Source organism: Taeniopygia guttata, chromosome 7 (genome assembly GCF_048771995.1).
Source record: "Taeniopygia guttata chromosome 7, bTaeGut7.mat, whole genome shotgun sequence".
In the NCBI taxonomy this organism is placed as follows: Eukaryota; Metazoa; Chordata; class Aves; order Passeriformes; family Estrildidae; genus Taeniopygia; species Taeniopygia guttata.
In genome coordinates, this window is record NC_133032.1 from 27549190 (window position 1) to 27571055 (window position 21866).

The following is a 21866-nucleotide window of genomic DNA, read 5'->3' on the forward strand; positions in this document are numbered from 1 at the left end:
TTCCAAAGCAGAAAACAGGTTTTCTTTAAGCATATAAGCCTGAGTTTAGATTGCATACAATGAGAAGTCCTACTTATTTCAACACATCCCTTAAATAAAAGTATTACCAGCTACTGAATTTTAGACTTCAGGTAGGAAAATTGCTTTTCTTTGTATTTTTGTCGTGTATTTACCTTTCTACTGACACCTCCAGCTTTGGTTTGCAGATATTATCATCCCCACAATCCAGCAGGATATGGGCCTATGCAAAAATCAAACACATACTGTTGTAATAATTCCTTCATCTGTTCGAACATACATTTTCAATAATACTGTTTCACCAGCAAATGAAAAAAAATTGTACATAGCTGGTTATGAAATGTTTTCACGTCATTAGTCTCAGAAGAGAACAAGTGAGTTTTTATATGTGGGGGACACTGTGCCTCATCCTGCCCTACTGCAATTCTAGGACTTAACCTTAACCATCTTCCCATATTTTGAATAATCTTTTCATATTAAGGGATTAATGCTCTTTACAACGAAGTTTATAAATTTGCAAAAAAGACAGAAATAAAAAAAACTATTTATATTATCTTAATATAACTATAGGGGAAAACATAATGTGCATAGAGCAGCATAGTAGGAGAATGGATGAAAGTCTGGAGAAAGCCTTCAATATTAACACTTGCAGTACTAGTCTAAGTGATTTTCTCCCTGAGATGAAGCAATGCTCTGAGTTCTCTCATCACAGGCTGTGTCAGCAGTGTACCTGTCTGCTCATGTTAGCAGGAGTGAACTGGTTGAGGATAGGGTGCAATCCTGTTGCATCTGCAGCCGTTCTGTAATCCAGACGATATTCCATGAAAATAGTAATGGGAGTCAGCTTGTCTCTGAATTCAGATTCATCCTGAGGAAACCAAAGGTTTGAATCACAATTAAAATGTAGTAGGAGTGGAGAGGCCAAAACATTAAAATTTCTGAGCTCTTTTCAAAGCAGAAAATCTCTTGTCAGAAACCTGCACAATTTTAGCAATAACATGCCTGTTTAGCAAATGGAAAACTGCAGCATTCAGAAATATTAAGTCATGGAAATCCAGTAACAAGGAGCCTAAAGGCTACACAACTCTGCTCTTTCCTGTCAGACAAACCTCAGTCTGCTTCTAAGATCCCTCAGAAATATTCATCTTTGGACTTACAATTTTTCCTTCCTAAAATTATTACTTGGCACTTGGAAGTTGCTGACTTTCATGTTGTTCATTTGAAATCATTCTGTTTATCAAATGTTGATCCTGCCTTTCAGAGGACTTACAAACCATCTCTTAGCTTTACATTAGCCACAGATTTGCCATGTGTAAACTCTGCTTCCTTTCTGAGAGTAATGAAAACTACTGACTCTAGCACAGCTCACTTCAGGATCTTATTTCAAAAGATGCCTTCTTTGGGAGAAACTTATTGATTACCTATAGTTTTAAACTGTTTTTTCACCCCATTTGAAAAACCCCATTTATGATCATTTCATATCGGTCATGTGTCATTGTGGTAAATCTTTACTAACCCTGAGATCTGAGATGTCTAATTCTGTATATATTCTGCATATAACCCACTCACAAAAGTCAGGTCAAAGAAATCTCCATGAATCCTTAATGATTGCTAGCATTTTTATTTGGATTGGTGGGGGGTTTTTTGTTTGTTTGGTTTGGTTTTTTTGGTTTTTTTTGTTTGTTTGCTTGTTTGTTTTTTTTTAGTGGGGAGCAAGTATTGTTTAAGTTTGATTTATAAGTGCTCAGAGATAAATCTGAGCTGCATAGAACTTACATAGCTACACACAGTGTTTCTTCTACTGATTAAAACTTTCAAATTGTGTTAATATCTGTTCACATTTGTGGGGATGAAAACAAAGACTGAGAAAAGCAAACTTAGTAGTTCAACTTTCTCCATCTCCTCTGCTATTGGCTTATTTTGGCTTGTCAGCTGCAGGTCCATATTTTTCTTCAATTTTTAACCTCTAAAGTAGGAAGGACAATCTCTGCTTATTGACTTTCATGTTCCTTGAAAATTATAACTAATTAGGTGCCTGGATGACTTATCCAAGAAGTCCAGAACAAAGTTCTGAATTTCCAGTGCATTTAGGGACCAGGACCTTTGCCACAAGAAGATTCATCATTCATGCTGTGACAGCAGCAGTAATTAAGGACAGATGTGTGGTTTTAGTAATTCCAGGTCCATCCACTGAAAACAGAGTTTTTCTAGCATTTTTTCCTTGTTTTTTTTTTTTTTTTGTTTTTTGTTTTAAACCTAACACAATGAACTTATAATAGACAAAGCACCAAAAATTATTTGCCTAGAACATGAATGGCTACTTACTCTCAAGAAGGCATCAAGTTCCTCACAGTTCATTTTGCCCCCCTTTGTAATTGTCATGTTCTTCGAGTGGCTGGGCTGTTTGCTGTGCAGGAACAGAGCTCTCCTGATGGCTCCTTTCTGCTTCAGCTTGTCCAACAGCAGCTCCACCTGGAAATCTGGCCAAGCCAAAGGGTTTGGGTAAGGGACACTTGTTCCATTAAACACAGTGCAGAATTCTCTCACAAGTGGAGCTGAACACTGATTTCAACTACAATGAAAACCTAGTGCTTGCCCTCTTAAAACTTCCAGCATGTAAAATCTGTCACTACATTGGTTCTCAAGCACTGCTGCTCTCCTAAATTGGATTCTGCCTTTTCCTTAAACACTGGAAATATCTAAGAACACAGATACATTTATAATTTGTAATTGCTGTAGAACTGCAAGAACTAAAGTTGGATTATTTTTTCCCCTAGAAAATTTAAAGCAATCTGGCACATAACATTTAAAATACTATTGCTAATCTAATTACTTGAAATATTTGATATAGATAATAAAACTTAAAATACATAACACATATTCATATGAGCCTTCCAAAATCACACCACCTCTGTACGTGCCACAAAAAATAAGGAAAAGATTTTGTGCAATGAGTAGACAAAACCTGATTGGCAGCAGGCTGCTTGCCACACAAAAAAATCTCTTGGAGACAACTTAAACACTTGTTTGAAACAATTTTTTCCTGATTCTGATCTGAGAATCTGATGAAAGAAGTCACGATCTCAACAGGATGTGACAAGTTCCCTGTGGCTTGTCTGTATCTCTCAGGCCTAGCAATGCACAAACTTGAATATTCTTGTCTGAAACTCCCCTCCATGAGAGTTACTGTAAATTCTGTAAAATACAAAGGGCTTTCCATGAATAGTTAACCACATAGTTGAACATATGTTTAAAGGCTCAGGTATGGGCAAATGACTTCTACACTGCTGCAGCCAGAACAGCCTGCTGAAGAGTCCCATGGATGTACATGGCACCCAAGTGTCAGCCGTGGCTGCAAAGGGCACCCAGCTGTTTGTCATGAAAATAACAATGACCAGTGCTCATGTCTGCAAACAACACCACAAGACTTCCAATTCTTAAGCGAGCAGAACTTACTGAGTGAGTTCGGGAGCTTCCCTTTGCCATCTGCCTTTAAGCAGAACTTTACTTTGAAGCTGTTTGGGAAGAAAAAAAATAATTTCACACACTTTTTCTCTCATTTTCTTCTAAAATTCCTCACTATTTACTTCTGTTCAGATGTATCCTCTTTTTGAGACTCTAGCTCATTCTCAAAAGCTATTTTCTACTGATGGAAGACAAACTAAGCAGGCAGAATTGCAGGCACTGCAAAGTTCTGGAGTCTTGACTCATCTAGGGACAATCACCTGTGGACTGGGATGTTTATTTCTGTAATCAAATGGGTCTGATTTTTAAACCTATCATACTGACCCTGAAAAGAAAGATAGCAGTAGGAAGGGAAAGTGGGTTGGGATAATAACCTGGGAACCAGAAGCAAAATCAGTTTACAGAGCAGATCACTGCTCCAGTGTGTATGTTAGTGGGTAAAAACACTGCAAATACCATGTGATGTGCTGATGTCTTGAGAAGACCTTACACTGCTCAACAGGGACAACTGTCAGTCTCTGCAGGTTTTGGGACTCAGTCTGGCATCTAAAGACAGTGCTGGTCCTCCAACTGCTGTCAGAGAGTTCTTATTTTGTACTGTCTGCTCTTTCAGAAAAATCTGTGCTTGTCCTTTTTTTAAAAAATTAGCTTCCTGAGACCTTTCAAAATTGGAAGCTTATAAAATTAAACTAAAGAAGTCCCCCCTCAAAGGAAAACATAGATACACTGCTTACCAAGAAACTTTTACATCTCCCAGTGAACAGGCTTTGTTTTCTGGGTTTAGAATGGTTGGATTAACTTCCAGGGCAGCATTTACTCTAATAACTGGTCTAGCCCTGCAAAGAAAACATCCTCTTGAAGAGCACTCAACACCATGTTTGACAATGCTCCCCCCATCAAATTGTGCAATATACACACACACACAGTATTTAGTGAAACCACAAGGAAAACAAATAACCATTAACTAGATGAAACTTTTCAGTGCCCTTTCATTTCCATCAGCCACAACAGGGACAACTGTGTAAAGAGGAAGTCCTATCTACTTATAGCACAGACCAATACATTCTCCCAAAATGAGCAAGTTGGGATGAGAATATTGGAATTGCAGTGTAATAGCTTGCAGCTGCTGTGTCAAAATCTAGAAAACTGTCACTCAGAAAGCCTTGAAGACAGCTTATTAATGTTTTCTCCTGACTACATATTATTGAGAAAGATGAATTTTAGACAGCAGACAGGTTTACTCAGTAAAAAAAGCTCTATAGTGTTTTTTCACTCCAGAGGTTTGGATGGTGGAGTGCCAAATTTTCAGACTTCACTGATCCTGCTTTCTTTGGTAGCTCCAGAACTGCACTGAGCTTTCACTCAGGTACAAGCACAGAGGGACCCTTACCTGTACAGAACAGCTGTGTCAACACCGAAGGCTCCAACAATCAAGTCTAGAAAGAGAGGAGACACATTACACATTACAACTGGCTTTGTGAAATACGCTGTTTCTCAAGGGTGGGGCTGCTACTGAATTATTATAAAGTGCCGCTTGGAGCAGAGCACCTGGATATCCATTTTTGTCTACATCTGTGGCTCCTTTCAGCGAGTACCCAAAGCTGGGGGGCATAGTGCGAGCAGCCCACTGCCCTTCCAGGACCTGGGATGGGACGGCGTTCAAACCACTTGCTCTTCCGTTGTAGATATACACAAGTCCTCTCTTGTCCTCTCCCCCATATGGTGCAGCAACTGCAATGTCTGAAAATCAAAAGAAGAATCATCAGCGTCTCCAGACTCAAATTAGAACGTATTTGTGCTTACATCAATCAATAATTTCTGATATTACAGTTTCAATGTGTGTCGGTAGGGAGGAAGTGCAACCAGCCTTTAAAATGTTCATCGTTTGTTTGTTTTTTATTCCTTTTATTAGTGCTGTTTTTTCTTTTATTATTAGATGCTGGTTTTTTTCTACAAAGTATAAATGTTTAACAAGAACATGTCAAAGCCTTTTACGGGGAAAGGAAGGGGAGAAATAGTTCTACAAAAACCTCTCCACTGTGGTGACTTTTTTTTTAGTAAAATCATGCGCATTTGGGATGCTCTTGAGATTATTAAAAGAAGCTGAGTTAGTCACTGTGGGTGCCAAACCACAAAACTAAGTGTGACTCTTCCCTTTTCCTTTACATGCTCATGTTCTTCCAAAGGGTGGGACATATTGATAACTCTGGAAAATTAAAATCATCCTAAACCAATGGTAAATATTAAAATCCAGTCTGTCCTGTAGTTTTGCAGCATGCTTTATGGAGAATTTCCAGTTAGTGCAGTTATTCTGTCTCTTAAATTTTAAAGTACTCACTGTTAATGATTAATAAATGGTAGGAAACAAAATGCTAATTAGACTATCTGTAAGGACAGCTTTAGAAGTGTACATATGATCTAATTTCAACATTTCCACAGACAGTTCAAGGACCAGACACAAAACACTACTTGGAATAATTACATTTCTCCTTCCTCTTTTCTGAAATTTGGGAAAGTCTGATGAAAAGAATACGGACTCAAAAGTTTACAGTTTTGTATCTTAAACTCCTATTTACAAACTTCATGAAGACAGTAACAATTCCTATCTTGCACCATACTGTGATGGAAGGCATTTTAATTAACACTCCCAAAATGAGGCAGAGCAATAAAACCCAAAACAAACAGACTAAATAACAGCAAAGCAATTAAAAAAGAGGCAACTTTTGCTATGATTCTCTTTCCCACAGTGTATTTCAAATGTAAGTATGGTGGAATCAAAAAATGTTTGGGATAATCTCATCAAGTGACTGGAATTTTGGCTATCAGCTGTCCAATGTCTTCTGTAAATAGCTGCAGTGATATTACATCTTCACACTGATTCTACATACAGTTAGCAACTAAAAAGGTCCCTTCCAATTTCAACTACACTATAAATTTATGGATTCATCAAAAATAACTTAGAGCTACCTGGGAATTTTGAAGTAACCATCTATTGTAATTTTTGATCTGACAGAAAATACTTAGCTTGCATGCAGAATGGAAAAAATTAAGATTTTTGGTGGAACTCAAATTCCCACTACTCTTTAGGCAACACTGGAGTATAATGGGCATTAAAAAGTGTTCTCCCTAGGATTCTTGGAAATCTCCATCCCAACACTACGTGATTCTTGTCTGCTTTATTGCTTTTCATTCCTATCAGAAAGTAACAAGAAGCTTAGGCAAGGGGTTTGAGAGTTTCAGCTCCAGTTGTGTCAGACTCAAACTTCTCTTCCAATTACTCATTCAAGACACTCAGCTCTTGGTACATCTGGCTGTAGCTGTTATGCAGTATTTCCACCAAGCTCTTCCCTTTTGAATAATAAATTTAAAAAAACCAAACCCAACTACTCTTTTCTCAGAAAAATCTTTTTTATGTGAACATTTTTAACCAGCAATCTGAAATCAAACCTTCTTTTCTGTCATCATTGTGTTTCTAGAGAGGAAAATGGTCTTTAAACCATTTTAGTAAAGAGGAAAATTATATTGAAGTTTTCCTAACAGGTCACAGTGGAGGGTCAGGTATTTTATTAAAGTTTCTATTGTGTTCATGGCTTAGAAAGCAATCAAGTGGTGAGTGTAAGAGCTAGAGCAGTCCGTGCTGTGGTGTCAGTGGTATAGTCTCTGCTCGATGCATCCATGGAACTCCTGTTGGCATTCCTGGGAGTAGCATACAAGCATCGAAAGGAGTCTAGACCTCAGCATCCCACACTCGGCCACGGCTACAGCGCCGAGTGTTTGTGTGCAGAATCCACCTTCTCTGTGCTGCCTGGGCTCCCTTGGTGCCTTGCCAAGGCTGCCCTAGAACAGAGGCTGGATGGAGCTAAAGAATAAAGTAGGTGCTTATTAGGAGGCCTCAATGGATCTATCTTGGGCAGCACAAGAGCCCAGCCAGGGCTACACCCAAGCTGAACCAAAATGGTCACAAAATGGGCAACTGGTCACAGGGTCTCACATTTTTATAAGTTTTGGGTTATTAGCATATTGGAGCTAATTGTCCAATTACAGCTCCAGCCCATGCAGTCCCAACCTGCTTGTTTTTCTCTCTTCAGCCCACATTGTTTATGCTCTTGGGCCTGAGATTTGGATCATTTGTCCTTGGTCCCCAGCTAGAGAAGGAATTGTTTTGTCTCCCTACTCTGTGAAGAGAGCTCACCATCCCTTAATATTAAGCTCAGAAGTGCACACTAAAGCAGCACAGAGTCTGAAAAATATAAAAGCTAAAACCTGAGGCATCATCCTCCAGAACCAGGAGATCCTGACCAAGAATCAGCATCCTACCATTGAAGCCATCCTGATCCAGGTCCCCCAGGGGTGCGATGGAGCTGCCGAACCGCGCAAAGATCTCAAAGCCATTCAGCTTTTCTGTCTGAAACCCTCCTGAGGCTTGCTGAAGGCAGATGGTTACTTGGCCAACCTCCTGAAGCTTCCCATCTGAACTTCGATCCATAAAAAGAGGGGCTCCAATAAACAGATCTGTGTAACTGGATCAAAAAGGCACAGAGCTCTTCAGTAGTAGCATGAAAATTCATTCTCTTCAGCACTGTTAACTCAGCACTGAAGTCAACGCTCAGATGAAAGTTCATTATCTTTAAATTCAACTGAAGGCAAATATTTATTGACCAAGTAAGCACAAATATACAAAAATTTAATGGACCTTAAGCATGTGAATATACACATGTATTTATGTAGATAAATGCAGAAACGAAGCTACAAATGTTAAAACAAATGTGGAGTGTTAGCAAAAGAGTTGTGCAGATGTATTAAACCAGCAATGAAGACAGAAATCTAGATTTTGGGAAAGACCTTTTAATAAAAGCTATTTTTTTCTTTCCAGAAAAAAGTTGGATGGCATTGGTGAGAAGAGGGAGAAGAGGACACTTACTTGTCCCCATTGATGTCTGTGGCAGCCACCGAATACCCAAAATAGGCAGCCATCTGGAAAACAAAATTCAAACCAAACCTATGAGTTGTAGTGATACAAGCAAACAACTTTACACAAATCTGTACACAAAATACATCAGCAAGATGATAATATATGCCACAATGGTTTTTTTGTTCTTTTTTGTTTATCTTCCATACTCTTTTAGAAAGTAAACCCATTGGTTACTTTTCCCATTTCCCCTTTCATGATCCAGTCTCTTTCCCAGCTATCAAAAAAGGCAGAATTTCCTTTATTTAAATAAGATTAGAATTCACTCAGACTTCATAAAATTTTACTTTGGCAATCAAGCCAGTAATATAGAGACTGCTATCTAGTACCTAAATACTGCTGCAACATAGGAAAGGCTTCCTGGTCATTCACCACACTCAGCAGAGTCACCCACCTGCTCTCCAGTGAAGTTGTACATGGAGGACATGTTTTTCCCATTGTAAATGGACACCTGCACGTGAAGAAATACACATTACAGCACACCAGCAATAGCCTCATTTTTTAAATTCATTGTAAAGTTTAATGTTTCAAATTATTTACCATGCCCAGAGTTCTTGCTGCCCGTGGGACTCCTGATACAAAGTCTGAAACATAAAGCAAGACACAGGTAACAGTCAGGTCCCAAGGCACAGTGACTGCTGAACAGAACACCTCATTCCTAGCACTTGAGGCATTTCCCTGTGCACTGTACCACTGATTTGAAAGGTCTGCCCAGCCTATTAACATGATGTTCTTACTGAAGCAAGGGGCTTACCTTCGATGCCATCACCATTGAAGTCGCCAACAGCCACTGAATAACCTGCAGAGACATGATGAGGCCTTAAAAACCTTATTGAACCTTTCATCTCTCTTTACATTTTGTCTCTGTGCACAGCCCTCCTCTCTTCATCTTAAGATGCACTGGTAAAAATATTGCCTTGACGCAGCTTAGACTATGAAGAGCTCCAGGAGTGGCTGTAACTCATCAGTATCCAGGAATTTGAGATCAGAAGATGAAAATTTTAAGATTATCATCCTGAGAATTGTCCTTGCTTTTTTCCTGAGCCTGGTTAGATATATGTGAAGCAAAATGATGATTTCCCACTCCTCACATTGTTTTTCTTCCAAAACACAATTCTTTAACATTTTTGTTTTGGTAGGTTATTTAGAAACAGCTGCTTTGAAATAACAAACAAACAACTACCTATGTGAGTAAGCTCCCATACAAAAGTCATACATTTGCCATTCCCATATTCAGCCTGAATCACAGAGCACGGAAAATCATGAAAATGTTTCCATTTATTTTGTCATCAGGTGCTTTTTGAGTCAAGCCTACGGCAAAATAACTACAAAAAATAACTACAATTCCATCATACATAAATGACTGCATTTTCAGGAATGTCACTCCCTTGTTATGTGTTAGATGTGGAATTACTACTTGTGTGATTTAGATGTAAGCATCAATAGTGGCAGGGGGTTTTGCAGGTAGAGGTTTCTCCTTTCCCACCACATACCCAAGTAGCTGTCATCAAAAGCAGCACTGGCAGGTCTGGTTGCTAGCTGGTCATCATACTTGGTGCTGTAGACTTTGGAGTCATACTTTTCCACAATCTCTGTCACTCGATCAGAAATCAGCTGGCCTAAAGAGAGAGAAAGCAGCTGCAAGCCACAACCAGAATGGGTGGGCTCATTCACTGAAGGGACTCATTCACAGAATGCTGCTCTCAGAAGCAGCAGCTCTTCCACAACACTGACCAGAAAGGGGCCAACTGCAGCAGTGCCAGGAAGGACACGAGTGAAAATATGTATCCTACTCCAGCAAAAACGTGTGCACGTATTGATCAAAGGCACACCCAGAGCTCTCACGCAGAGGCCAAACGAAGGTAGAGCTGAAAAGGCAGGGCTGAGATATCACATGCTCATGGTTGTGCAGAACTGAGCCCTTTGGGTGCTCCTTGCTCAAATACCACAACACGAGAGCCTGTTGTGGCAGACAAGAAGCCAATAAAATAAAAAAAAAGGAGATGAGCACGGTGTATTGCCATGTTCTCCCTTTTCACTTCATCAGCCACTAGGTGGTGACTCCTTTACATGCTTTTCTTCGAGTCTAAATTAAAGCTTGAATCACCAAAAAACCCCATTCAGAATAGCACTTACTTCACATACGTATTCATATATGTATGAAGGGAAGGGAAAACTCCTCCTCCAGCATTTCAGCATGTGGAATAGAAGTTTAGGATGAAAAGTCTTTTTCTCGGGAGCATACTGTTGTCTTCTATTCAGAGCCAAGTGGGCTTTTTTGGTAGTAGTAGAAGAGGATGAGGTTGTTTTAGCTGATAAAGTGTCACTTTTGCCAAAAAGCCATAAAATGAATACAGGAACCTAATTTATGCAATATTGTATCTGCAGTTTATCTTCAATCTTTCAGTTTTGTTTGTAATTTAAAACACAGGGCTGGAACAAGTCTCCTGTGCTGCTGCACCCACATGTAGGCTGGCACGGTACAGAAAATCTATTAATAAATGTTAGAAGTTCCATTAAAAAGCAGGCAGCAGAGTTTGGCAGCTGTGTCCTGATTACAGCAGCACCCTCCTTTGAACAGAGAGCTGCAGGTAAAGGCTGAATAATCCTGAATCCCACGTGAGCAAAATATACAGGTAATGCCAGGTAGAGGTAAAGTGTGCTCTGCAGCACAAACCAATTAATGCAAATGCAAAACATCTTTGCCATCGGAGAAAAACAATGAAATTCTCTTTAAAGGGGATATTTCTCATTGAAAATGTACACTTTGTAAGTGTGTCAAATTATAAAACATGTACATAGCAAAATAAAATATGCTAAAGGAAACTTATCTGCTGATGAAAACCCATGTTCCAGGAAAATGACTTTATAATGATCATGGAATTATTTAAAACACAAAGAACAACTCTACTATTATTATTACAACCATTATCTGTGGTTGCCTTGATTATTCAGGAGATATTCTTAAGTTAAGAACAAAAGAATATTTCTATCAGTTTTTTTACTGACAAAGACTCTGACAGCAGCTGTAAGACTGTGGATCAAAAAGAGAAAAATCATAAAGGTCATCTTCTCTGTGACTTAAATGATATGTCTCACCTTGCCAGTAAAAACTTCCAGGTCCTCCAAGCAGCACCCTGTCTCCCTTGGAAGGGAAGAAAAAAAGGAAGACAGAAAGAAAAATTAAAACCACATGAGGCACATCTAAAGCCAGACTGCATATCCTGTGTTTGTGGGAAGAAATCCCACGCATGTACATCACGTAGCTCTGCTGACCACCACATATTTTCGTTTTTGAAGGAGTGATTAATTAGAAATGAGTCTTGTAAAATGCTAACAAAATCTTTCAGTGACTATTTCACCCATTTAGAATTCTAGGCAGAATTCAGTTTTTATTTTAATAGACCCTTCTTCCCCCATAAATGTATGGCAATAGGAATACAATTAGGAGAAAACTCATAGAGTCTTACATCATGTTTTTAAGTCAGTGCACAAAATAGTGTCATCTTCTGCCTCTGCCATTTTCTGTAACTTATCATTAGAAAAGCTTAATTCATAACAACTGTGATGTAATTCCCCCACTCCATATTTCTTGGCACAACGCACAACTGCAATTCACAATACCATTTTATGAAACTTTAACCACATTATTTATCCCAGGGTTGGGAATTTGCTCTGTAAGTACTGAATTAGGCCACAGGCTTTGCTGCATAATTAAGCCACTTATTCAGCAGCTTTTTTTTATTTTAATCCTAAAAACTCCTATATTCACCACTCAGAAAAATCTAGGTCAGACTTTTGGAGATACACCCTTGCCCACTCTAAGGTTTTGGATTAGAGCCCAGAGTTGGTTTTAACCAGGCCTGGAACCTGCACAGTGACCCTGAGGGTGTGTGCAAATAACCCAAACACTCACAGTCCTCTCCTGCACTTGGCAGTTTCCTCTGGAGGAAAACCAAGAGTGGCTCTGGGCAAAGAGTGATGGGATATGACCTCATCCTGAGATGTGAGAAGCCAAAAAAAAAGAGCCACATCACAAAAAGGGCTTGCGTGGTCTAAACACCTCCTGACTCTGCTCAACCATTTCACTGCACAACATAAAACACTCCAGTACCTTCTCAGATCTGTGCACAGTTTTACTGTGCTTGGATTTCAAAAGTAATTGTGAAATTGAAAAAAGAACCAGAACAGGCAGGGAGAACACAGAAGTAGGAGAAACATGTCAGGTAAAAAAAACCTGTACTTCTGCTGGCTGATGAGAAAATCAAACATGATTCACAAGCACATTGTTTACCAGTTCCCTGAGTTGTTATTCCTCAAGAAGTAACAATATCTATGCACCAATCCCATGTCTCAAAAATCCTGACTATTACACTGAATTCACTTGAGGAGCAGCTGCAGCAGAGGGGTATGGCAGGAAGCTGGGAAAGCAGATTATTTGTTCAGGACATGGTTCCTACAAGAGGTGAAAGTGTGCTGCTGTGAAGATGTAGGGAGAAACAGGTTTATAAATGCTCTTTAAGTGGTTTCAAGTTATTTTTTTGGTTTATTTATAAATTTTGTTTGGTTTTGGGTTCGCTCCCCACCAGGAACAGGAAGATCTGGTTTCATACTAGCTGTGAATCTAAGTGTTCTGTATCAGAAAGGTTTGCTAACTTTCAGCTGTCTGCTGACCCACAGAAATGACCAAAAAATCACATACCTTTGTGAAGTCAATGCTAAATCCACCTTGACAAAATCCCTGTCCATCAGCATCGATGGTTGCTGCCAAAGAAAAGAAGAATGAAAAGAAAGAGGAGAAAATTAAATATAAAGTATTATCAGTACTCCATCAGTTGCAGTACTGCAGATGCTTTCCAGTGCATCTTCCTATATAAATTTGTACTCTTAAACTTGAACCTTGGAATACTTTTCTTCTTAATCAGTATTTTCCCTTTATCCAAATGCTGTAATAACTTTAGGGCTAGCCTAATAGATATGTAACATTAGCACATGTTCTAGCCTAGCACAGTCAAAGCAAACAGCAACCCTGTATTCCTTTGTATTTAATCTTCAAAAGTCTTGGGGAAAATATATTTGCAATTTCTATTCAGTAAATAAGATATTAGGAAAAGAGGAGATAAGCTTTTCTTTTGGTATGGAAGAGAAAGCTGAATTGGCTTAAAAGGAAAAGAGCACACCTGGCTGAAAAAATACCTCCACATGGAGACTCATCCCAGCAAGAATTGTTATGGCTGAATCAATTTTAGGATTATACAGCTTTAGAATAGAAATGCTGGGAGCTCCTCATCTGAAGGAGTGACTGCTTAACTAGCATGATTTAATTTAAGTTTTAGATTATAAACTTCTAAATAATCTATCGACCCAACTAGAGGAAATAAATGCAAAGTATTTGGAAAATAAGACTCAAAATGTTGAATAGTTAATAGAATTTAAACAATGCATCACTATACGTGTATGCACATAAGGACAATAAGAACCTATTTTTGCAAAACCTTGTCTTCTAAAATGAGCTTGCACCTTAATAATGCTTGTACTTGAATAATGATAAAATACTGAGATTCATAAGAATTCCAGAGCTGGTCTTTGAAAAAGCACTTGCTACATAATTTTGCTTGAGTGATGACTACAAAATTGGTCCCTTCAACAACAGAAGTTCTCAAGCCCAAAGCTACTTGGACCTAAGATTTTCCTCTGGCCTACAGTAAAGAAAACAAGGTCTGCAGCATGAACCTCTACTGGAGAATTCAGATGTCTGGATCTAGTTTTTAAGTTTTGTTCTAATTGCTATACACGGAAGGGAGAAAGGGCTGTAAAACATTCTACTCCAAAATAGACACAAAATGCGACACAAGAGGAATTCCAAAGAGAAAAGCAGCTATAAAGCCCTATACTTACTTGACCTGCAGGGAGCATATTCCACAAATTTTGACCCAGCAAGCAGGTAACAAGTTCCTACAGGCTCTCTCTCTTGTTTTGTTTCAGTTCTCCAGTGGTACAGTGGAGCACAGGCCTAGGGAAGAATACACAACAGTGAGGAAACAAATTCCTCTTCAAAATACTGCTGGGTATCAAATAATACGATGAATTTCCAATTTTCTACAGAAAAGCAATAAAAAAAAATCCTGGCAGATGTATCTTGTGTTATTAGAGATTTATACTATCAGCAGTGGGGCAAAATTACCAGCAGTTTGTATTTTATAAATAGCTAATTTATATCAAGAATTTTAGAAACGATATTTTCTTAAAGCAACAGCTGTGAAGTGTTTATCAAGAATTTATAACACATTCTAACTTCATCTAACTAATTTTAGTACTTTCCTTAAAGCTAGAAAAAAATGCTCCTAGCTTTGTTTATAAGGAGTTAAGCAAAGCCTAGCTAAGAAATTCTGAAGAAAAGACTATTCATGCTGATTAGTGGGATTTGGTTTAAATTCTAAGTTATCTGGATCTCTTCACATTTTCTTCCACTGCAATATCTCATTACTGATGCATCTGAAGGGCATCAAAGACCTACCAGAATTTTGTCATTTTGGGATCTCACAGAGGCTCCAAACCACTGATGAGACTTAAATTCCAGTGGATCATCAGGAGCAAAGTCTCTGTTACCTACAAAGGAAAGAAAAAAGAAGCATAATTTCATAGGAACCTGTACAGTAAAAATTAAGAAAAAAAACCCACACTAAGCCATTTGTTTTGATTCATACAGAGAAAACCAGGAACAGCAACATTGGAGAATATCACACTTTGATGGAAACAGGCTTTAAAAATGATTTATTAGTATTTTTTTATATCAAGGGTCCAAAGCAGCTATTTTTGCACACAGAGCATTGGTACAATGCTGATTAGTTGTAAGAGCTCAAAGTTTATAGCATGTTTGACAGCCACACAGTAAATACCTCATAGCTGAGATATTTGACTTCCAAGCAGATTACAGCACTGCTCAAGGAGCAAGCCAAAGCCCCGTTAGGACTAATGCTTCTAAAAGAAATATTGCCTGGATTAAATCATGTGAACTTTGGCTAGAATCAGGAATGAGATCCTTCTCCTAATTCCACCAAGTGGTAACATCTCTATTCTGAGTGCCACTGCAAAGAACAAAGCAGGCAATTCGCAAGCTGAAAAGATGTGGGGAAAGAGAGCCAAGTTAAAGACTGAGTAATTTACACTGGTGTCTGTTTACATTGGTGTCTGTGATGTTGGCTGGTAGAAACAAGCAGTATGTCTGCAGGTGTGAATGCTAAAAATCATAGAATTATTTGGTGTTTCTTCTGTACATTCGTTGGCAAAATGAGGGAAACTCTGCCAGCATAATGAGAGAATCGATGTAACACTTTGAAAAACATACCTTTGCTAAAAGTTCTCTAAATGGCTGGTTTAGAGAGCCTAAAACCACACAATTGATGAGGCAGCAGCCACACATCACTTGCAGAGTGCCAGGGGATGCCCAAACCCAGCCCTGCTATGAGTCAGAGACTGCAGCCACTTGGACCAGAACTTCCCTGCTTGTTTTACACCTTGTAAAGAATGCTTTGTCTGCAGAGATTGTGTTACTTCCTTTAGGAAAGTCCCATGAAAAAGACAAAAGAGATTTTAATCTGCTGAGTCAGGCAAAACAAGCAAGTATCTGGACTATTTTTGCTTTCAGATTAGAACTACACAGAAACCAATGCCAAGCACATTGCAACACAGAGAACTATTGTGGTTTTCTTCTAATGCCATCAAAGGCAAGTAAAACCTCCACCTCCCTCTGTCACCTCCACTCCATCTCTTACTGGGCTGGTGCTGAAGGCTTGGAGAATCAGCACATCTGCACAGATTTATGTACATGCAACCTTGATACTCTCACCCTTGCACAGGATAAAATGTAGCTTGGAGACACGCATGTCACCTTTTAATGGCACAGAAAGACAAACCCAGATCAAGATGTTTTCCAAATAGGGAACTATCTTTGGCACACACAAAAATCCCTGTTTTGTCAGCATTTTCTTCTGTTCCTTGTCTCTAACTCTGAAAACCCACCCTCAGACGGTTTTGCTCGAAGGCATGACTGGGTGAGTTTCAGACAAAGCTGCCACCCAAAGGGGCAGCAGGTCCCATTTGTTCCTATCCCCAGTTCATTCCTGCTGCCCGTGTCTCTCTTGGCACTACTCCCCTGGTCACATCATGAACCACCAAAGAATGAACCCTCCTAAAAAAGTATTCAGCAGGATGAGGTTCCAACCCAGCTGGCTGCATGGGGAGGGGAGCAGTGCTAACCTGCTGGGGAGAAGACAGCCACACAATGTTGGGAACTATATCCTTTTTGGCACCAACAGGGACTTAAAAGTGGTTAATTCATCTTTTAACCACACCCAGGGTTACGTAGCCTGGAAAGGCAGATTCAGCTTCTGCCCTCCACTTGTCCAGCTACTCTTGAATACAAAGAAATGTCTCAGCTCTATTTGCCAAACACAGCTTTAAACTATGTTAAACTTGGGGATAGTTGCAGAGTGGCATTTTGTACTTTTATACTTACACTTATACAACACTATATATGCATGGCAGAGCTGGTATAGCAGTTCCATAGTGTAAAGCAGAATCCTATTGTCCTAGGTACTATAAAGGTGTCTAGGATGCAAACCTCCCACAAGTTTAAAACAACAGGCAGGGAGTAGAAGGAAAGGCTGTGTTGCAATAGGGAGTAAGCAGCCATTCTGCATTATCAACCTGATTTTATCTCAGCTGTTAAGGAAATTAGCTCCTTGAAGTCTGGGCTGAATAATAAGAATAAAAAATACAATAAAAAGAAAGCCAAGGACTGGTTACCACCTGCCCATGGTCTATGCTGACTGCACTGGAGAAGAGGGGAGCCAGCAGAACAGCACAGGTTGCCAAAACAGCTCCTCTCTGCCCTTTCCCTGTGCACTCTTCAGCTGCCAAGGAGGATCAGTGTCCAGGACAGCATCTCCCTTGGTCTTTAAGGAACAAAAATATTTTTCTACAGTATTAAAAGGCCCTGTTTCAGCTCTCAATTGAGGATAATATTAGAAATCTCTATGCTTTCAGAGACAACCAGAAGCTGGCACATAAAAACCCCAAATCTCCAAACCGGAAAGCAAACGAACATGACCACAAAGACAATTATGTGCCAAATGTAGTTTATGTGCCAGATGTCATGACTTCAGAAGCCAGCATCATAATTTCTGAAGGCCTGAACAACAAATGAAGAATTCTTACAAAACCCCACCACCCCACAGAAAAATGTGTTCCATTAGGCAATTTGGCAAAATGGATTTTATTTATTTATAGCACCTCTATTGTAGAAACATTCTGCAAACATCTCAGTCAAGTTGTCCCATGTCAGTGCAGACACACATAACAAAGCAAGATGTGCTACAAGGCTAAGATGCTTTCAGTTGAATTTCTCTTGTATTAAAAGTTTAAGTTCTTTAAAGCTAAGTGAGGAGGTTTTAGGGAGAGGGCCTTGAGGTCAGCTTGAGAATGGCTGCAACACTGGAAAGCGCATGAGGACAGAAGATTCTAGATCAAGTGGAAAGTATGTACATTGGAAACACTGACAGAAGTCTCAGGTAAAAAATTGATACAGGCCAAATCTGATGTTAACTCTCCATTAGAGAAGAAAAGTAACCTTTTTTTTACCTATACTCACTCAGAATTCTCCCCATGAAAAAACTGTGCAAAAAGACTATAAGCCTTTCTCTCAGATCCAAAGAGAAACTAATTTTATGAGGAAATCTGGAAAACACCCATTCAACAAAAATCCCCTCAATTTAAACAAGAAACCATTTGATTTTTTTCTTCATGACTGGGAAAAACAAACATTAAAACAGTTAAGTGTGTGCCCTCACTGAAGCAGTTTTAACCACAGCTACACGTTGAGTTATACCATAAAGTAGATGTGCCATGGGAAGGTACTGGACTGACTTCAGCATTTCTGTGTTTTATTGCAAAGAGTCTGACTTGATTATCAGTTTATCTTTTTCTTTATAACTTTTAGTGGTAATCATATACATATACACACACACATATATATATATATATTAAAAAAAAAAAAAAAAAAAAGAACAAGCTTTCCCCCATGCCCTTTAAAAACAGTACCTACCTGAAATGAACCAAACTGTAGCACAGGTAAGATCTAAACATCCAGGGATTTATAAATCCAGCCCAATGCTTCCATGTATTATAATCAGCCTTCGTCCTATAAGGGTTCTTGTAGACTTAGTGTATTTCTTACAGCCTTTTCTTGTAATTCTGAAATTTCAGGGTATTCAAAAAATACCCTACACCTGTCTTTAAGCCAATGATGTACATTTTAGTCACAGAATCACAGAGTGGCTTGGTTTTGAAGGGACCTTAAAGGTCATCTCGTTCCAATCTCTCTGCCATGGGCAGGGACACCTTCCACTAGACCAGGTTGCTCAGAGCTCCATCCAACCTTTCCTTGAAAAAGCCTTAAAAAAGGCACTCAAACAAATATATCTAGGCAAGACAAACTATATTCTGACTAGATTTATTCAAGAAAACATTCAGAGTTTTTATACAATGCCATATGTCAGACTAAAATGCAACTGCTACAGGGACTTGTACTTGATGGGTCATTAATTCCAGGATTATATCATATGACCATGGGGTATTATTTCCTATTTGTAAAGGCAGCTTCTGCCCTGGTCTTTCCTTTGCTCCTTCTGATTGTAGCAGGTATCACATGATGATTTTAGATGACTCTTTCAGTAGGGAAAAAGGGCTGACATGTCAAGTCAACAGTGCTGTGTTTCACAAGGTACTTTCTAGGTGGAGGGATGGGGTAGTCAGGGCAAGAACAGAATTGAAATTAAAACAAAAACAAAAAAAAAAGGTGAGTTGCTGGTGGACCAATGGAGCACTGTCTCTTTACCACATTCCATAGGATTTTAATCAGAAAAAGAAAATTAATGTGGAGAGATGCTGGGTAGAAATTGCAGAAAAAGAAAATAAATCCATCTTCCAAATATAATAAAAAGATCACTTTTTTTTTTCATTGATGGATTTCTTTTAACTACCACCTTTGGATTGTTGGCACCTTCTTTTCCCAAGGCAAATGTTATCAGTTACAGGAACAAAGGAGTTACTAGGAAAGTCCTGCTGTTGAGTAAGTGGATCCAGTTGTAACTTGCAGCCCGCCTGTGCTTATGGTAATGAACAAACTGAACTAAGACATCCGCCCCATCTTCAGCCAGACTCAGCAGAGATGATCATGAGTCAAAAGGCACTGAACTGATTAAACCTGGTTTAATGTCATCATACTAAAAACACTTAAGAAGTTGTAAAATGTAAATAGTCACCCAATTCACAGACCTCTCGCTAAAATAAATCTCTTTGTAACTATGCCGATTCCACGGAAATGAAGTTGCCCTGCTAGGTGAAAGGAAAATATGCAGCTAGCCAAAAGAAAGACAAAGCTATAAAATAAGCAAGAGCCCTCTTTTCATAATAGGAGAACTTTATGCAGTGTAAAGTGTGGGAATCCAGGGCTTGCCTCTGGCTGCCCTGGAAGGTCTGGGACCCTGGCAGGGGGTCAGGAACCCCCCTGTACAGAGTCCCCAGAGACACTGTCTGTGATCTCTGTCCATGGAAAAGAGTTTGCAATCTTACAGGATGAATTACAAGCTCTGAGTGTTTGATATGAGTAATAATTAAGTGTGGCATGGGTGCAAAAGTAAAATTTTAGGTTTCTAGATTAGGGGTTCAGAGGGGACAAGATGGAGGAAATTGGGTGTGTCTTGTCCTTTTTCTCCTTCTTCATGCCCTCCATGTTTCACTGTAGTGTTGGCATTTTTCTGTTGGTTTAGGCTGGGGACAGGCTGTTCAACGTAGGTGACAGATATTGGCACGTTATTGTAAATACAGCACAGGTAGTTTCTGGTATATAATGTTTGTAACATCCCACTGAGGGCAGAGCCCCACACGCTGCCCTGCAGGACAGACCTGCGGCAGGGCAGCAGAACATGTTAGAGATAAACAGAATAAACAACCTTGAAACCAGCACAGACGAATTATGGCTTCTTTGGCAGTGGGGCTGAAAGACAAGAGACTTTCTACAATCTCGGAATCATCAATACCCACAGATTCTGACAGTAAAGTATCTTTCATCTATCATTAGATGAGCGATTTCAACTTCAGTTGACGCAGCAGGAGCAATTGAACACAGGCTCATCTTCACTTGAAACTCCCTGTGCTGGGAGGCAGCTGATGCTTTAGCAACCTTGGTTTATCCACAGTGTTTTGCAATGACTCAAGGAGAGGGGAATACAGACCTTCCCACTGCTCCCCTTCCCTGTTCCGAGGGATAAATCCCACGTTGTCCCCCGGGCGGTGCTGGAACAAAAGCATCTTTTCCTTTACCTCATTGAAGTACGCCTTCTTTTTTTTTTTTTTTTTTTTTTCCAACCCGTCATCCCCCTGCGAGCCAGCCACATGCACACAGAGCCAACAGTGTTCACGCAGGAGTTCCTAATCACTAAAGCATGAGCAGCTCTCTGCTGTCAGCTCTAACAGCGTGGGGAGGAGCTGCCATAGGCTCTGCTGCTCTCTTCTGCATTCAGAGCAGTGCCCAGATCCCAAGGCAGCTTCAGTCACCCAGCACAAGGATAAAGATAACAACCAAATTTCAGGGGGACTGAGGTAATGAGAGACTTAGGCAGATAAAAATCAATCCGTTTCACTCCCAATCAATGAATGGTCTTCAGAAGATTTATTGCTTTATTGCTGACGAAATCAATGGCCTCTGAGATTGACATTCCCCTGTGGATTCCGTGGTGATGCCAATAAAGCAATCAGCCAAAAGTAAAGCAGCACTTTGTTAGAACGAGCTATTTTCAAAGAATACCAACCTATCCCACACTTCCTTGTTTTGTAAGTGGAAATGATGGAGTTTTGAACAATTGACTGTTTTGCACAAATAATCAAAATCTCCAGGAGGGAAATGTAAGCTCATGGCACCCACTCCAGCCGTAACTTCATCAGCAGATCTTACCCGGGGCAGCACTACAGCTCAAAGCTGCCCGAGGCTGTTATAATACCCACTTCAAGCTAAATAGGTCACAGATAGATCCAGCCATGCCAAACCGGTGGTTTAGGCTTCCAAACAAAGCCTCCTATTGTCTAGAATCACCCACTTGGGGGATAGAAAAAAAACAAATCTGAAAACGTAAGGAGTAATCAGGAGAGTTCTTTACAAGGGCATTTCCTTTGAAAAGTCTCCTTCTCCTCTTTTAGCACAAAACAAAGTATCCAGTCTCCAAAGAATTGTAGAATTGTATCCAAATGTATTTAAGAACGAACAAATTTCTCTAAAATTACTTTGTTGCATCAAAACTTGGGAAGGGGGAAGAGGAGGGGAAGTACAACTGTGAGTGATAAAACTTTCTCCAGG

At 39.5% G+C, this 21866-nt stretch overlaps 1 protein-coding gene and 1 non-coding gene across 2 annotated transcripts in view; both read right to left on the minus strand.

Annotated features, from left to right (window-relative positions):
• The window catches only part of ITGAV (integrin subunit alpha V), a 46651-nt gene that overhangs the window by 15045 nt on the left and 9740 nt on the right, over positions 1-21866 (minus strand). The window contains exons 3-19 of the mRNA XM_002192377.6: positions 14970-15061; positions 14351-14465; positions 13155-13216; positions 11552-11597; positions 9946-10071; positions 9207-9251; positions 8993-9036; positions 8847-8903; positions 8405-8457; positions 7801-8003; positions 5032-5223; positions 4874-4919; positions 4218-4319; positions 3475-3533; positions 2344-2498; positions 749-886; positions 174-241 (exon numbers count right to left, since the gene is read on the minus strand). Of these exons, the coding sequence (XP_002192413.3) occupies positions 174-241; positions 749-886; positions 2344-2498; positions 3475-3533; positions 4218-4319; positions 4874-4919; positions 5032-5223; positions 7801-8003; positions 8405-8457; positions 8847-8903; positions 8993-9036; positions 9207-9251; positions 9946-10071; positions 11552-11597; positions 13155-13216; positions 14351-14465; positions 14970-15061 (1603 nt within the window). The remainder of the gene's footprint in view (positions 1-173; positions 242-748; positions 887-2343; positions 2499-3474; positions 3534-4217; positions 4320-4873; positions 4920-5031; positions 5224-7800; positions 8004-8404; positions 8458-8846; positions 8904-8992; positions 9037-9206; positions 9252-9945; positions 10072-11551; positions 11598-13154; positions 13217-14350; positions 14466-14969; positions 15062-21866) is intronic.
• On the minus strand, positions 7173-7304 carry MIR1559 (microRNA mir-1559). Its single transcript, NR_049047.1, has one exon. It is a non-coding gene; the product is annotated as a microRNA mir-1559 (primary transcript).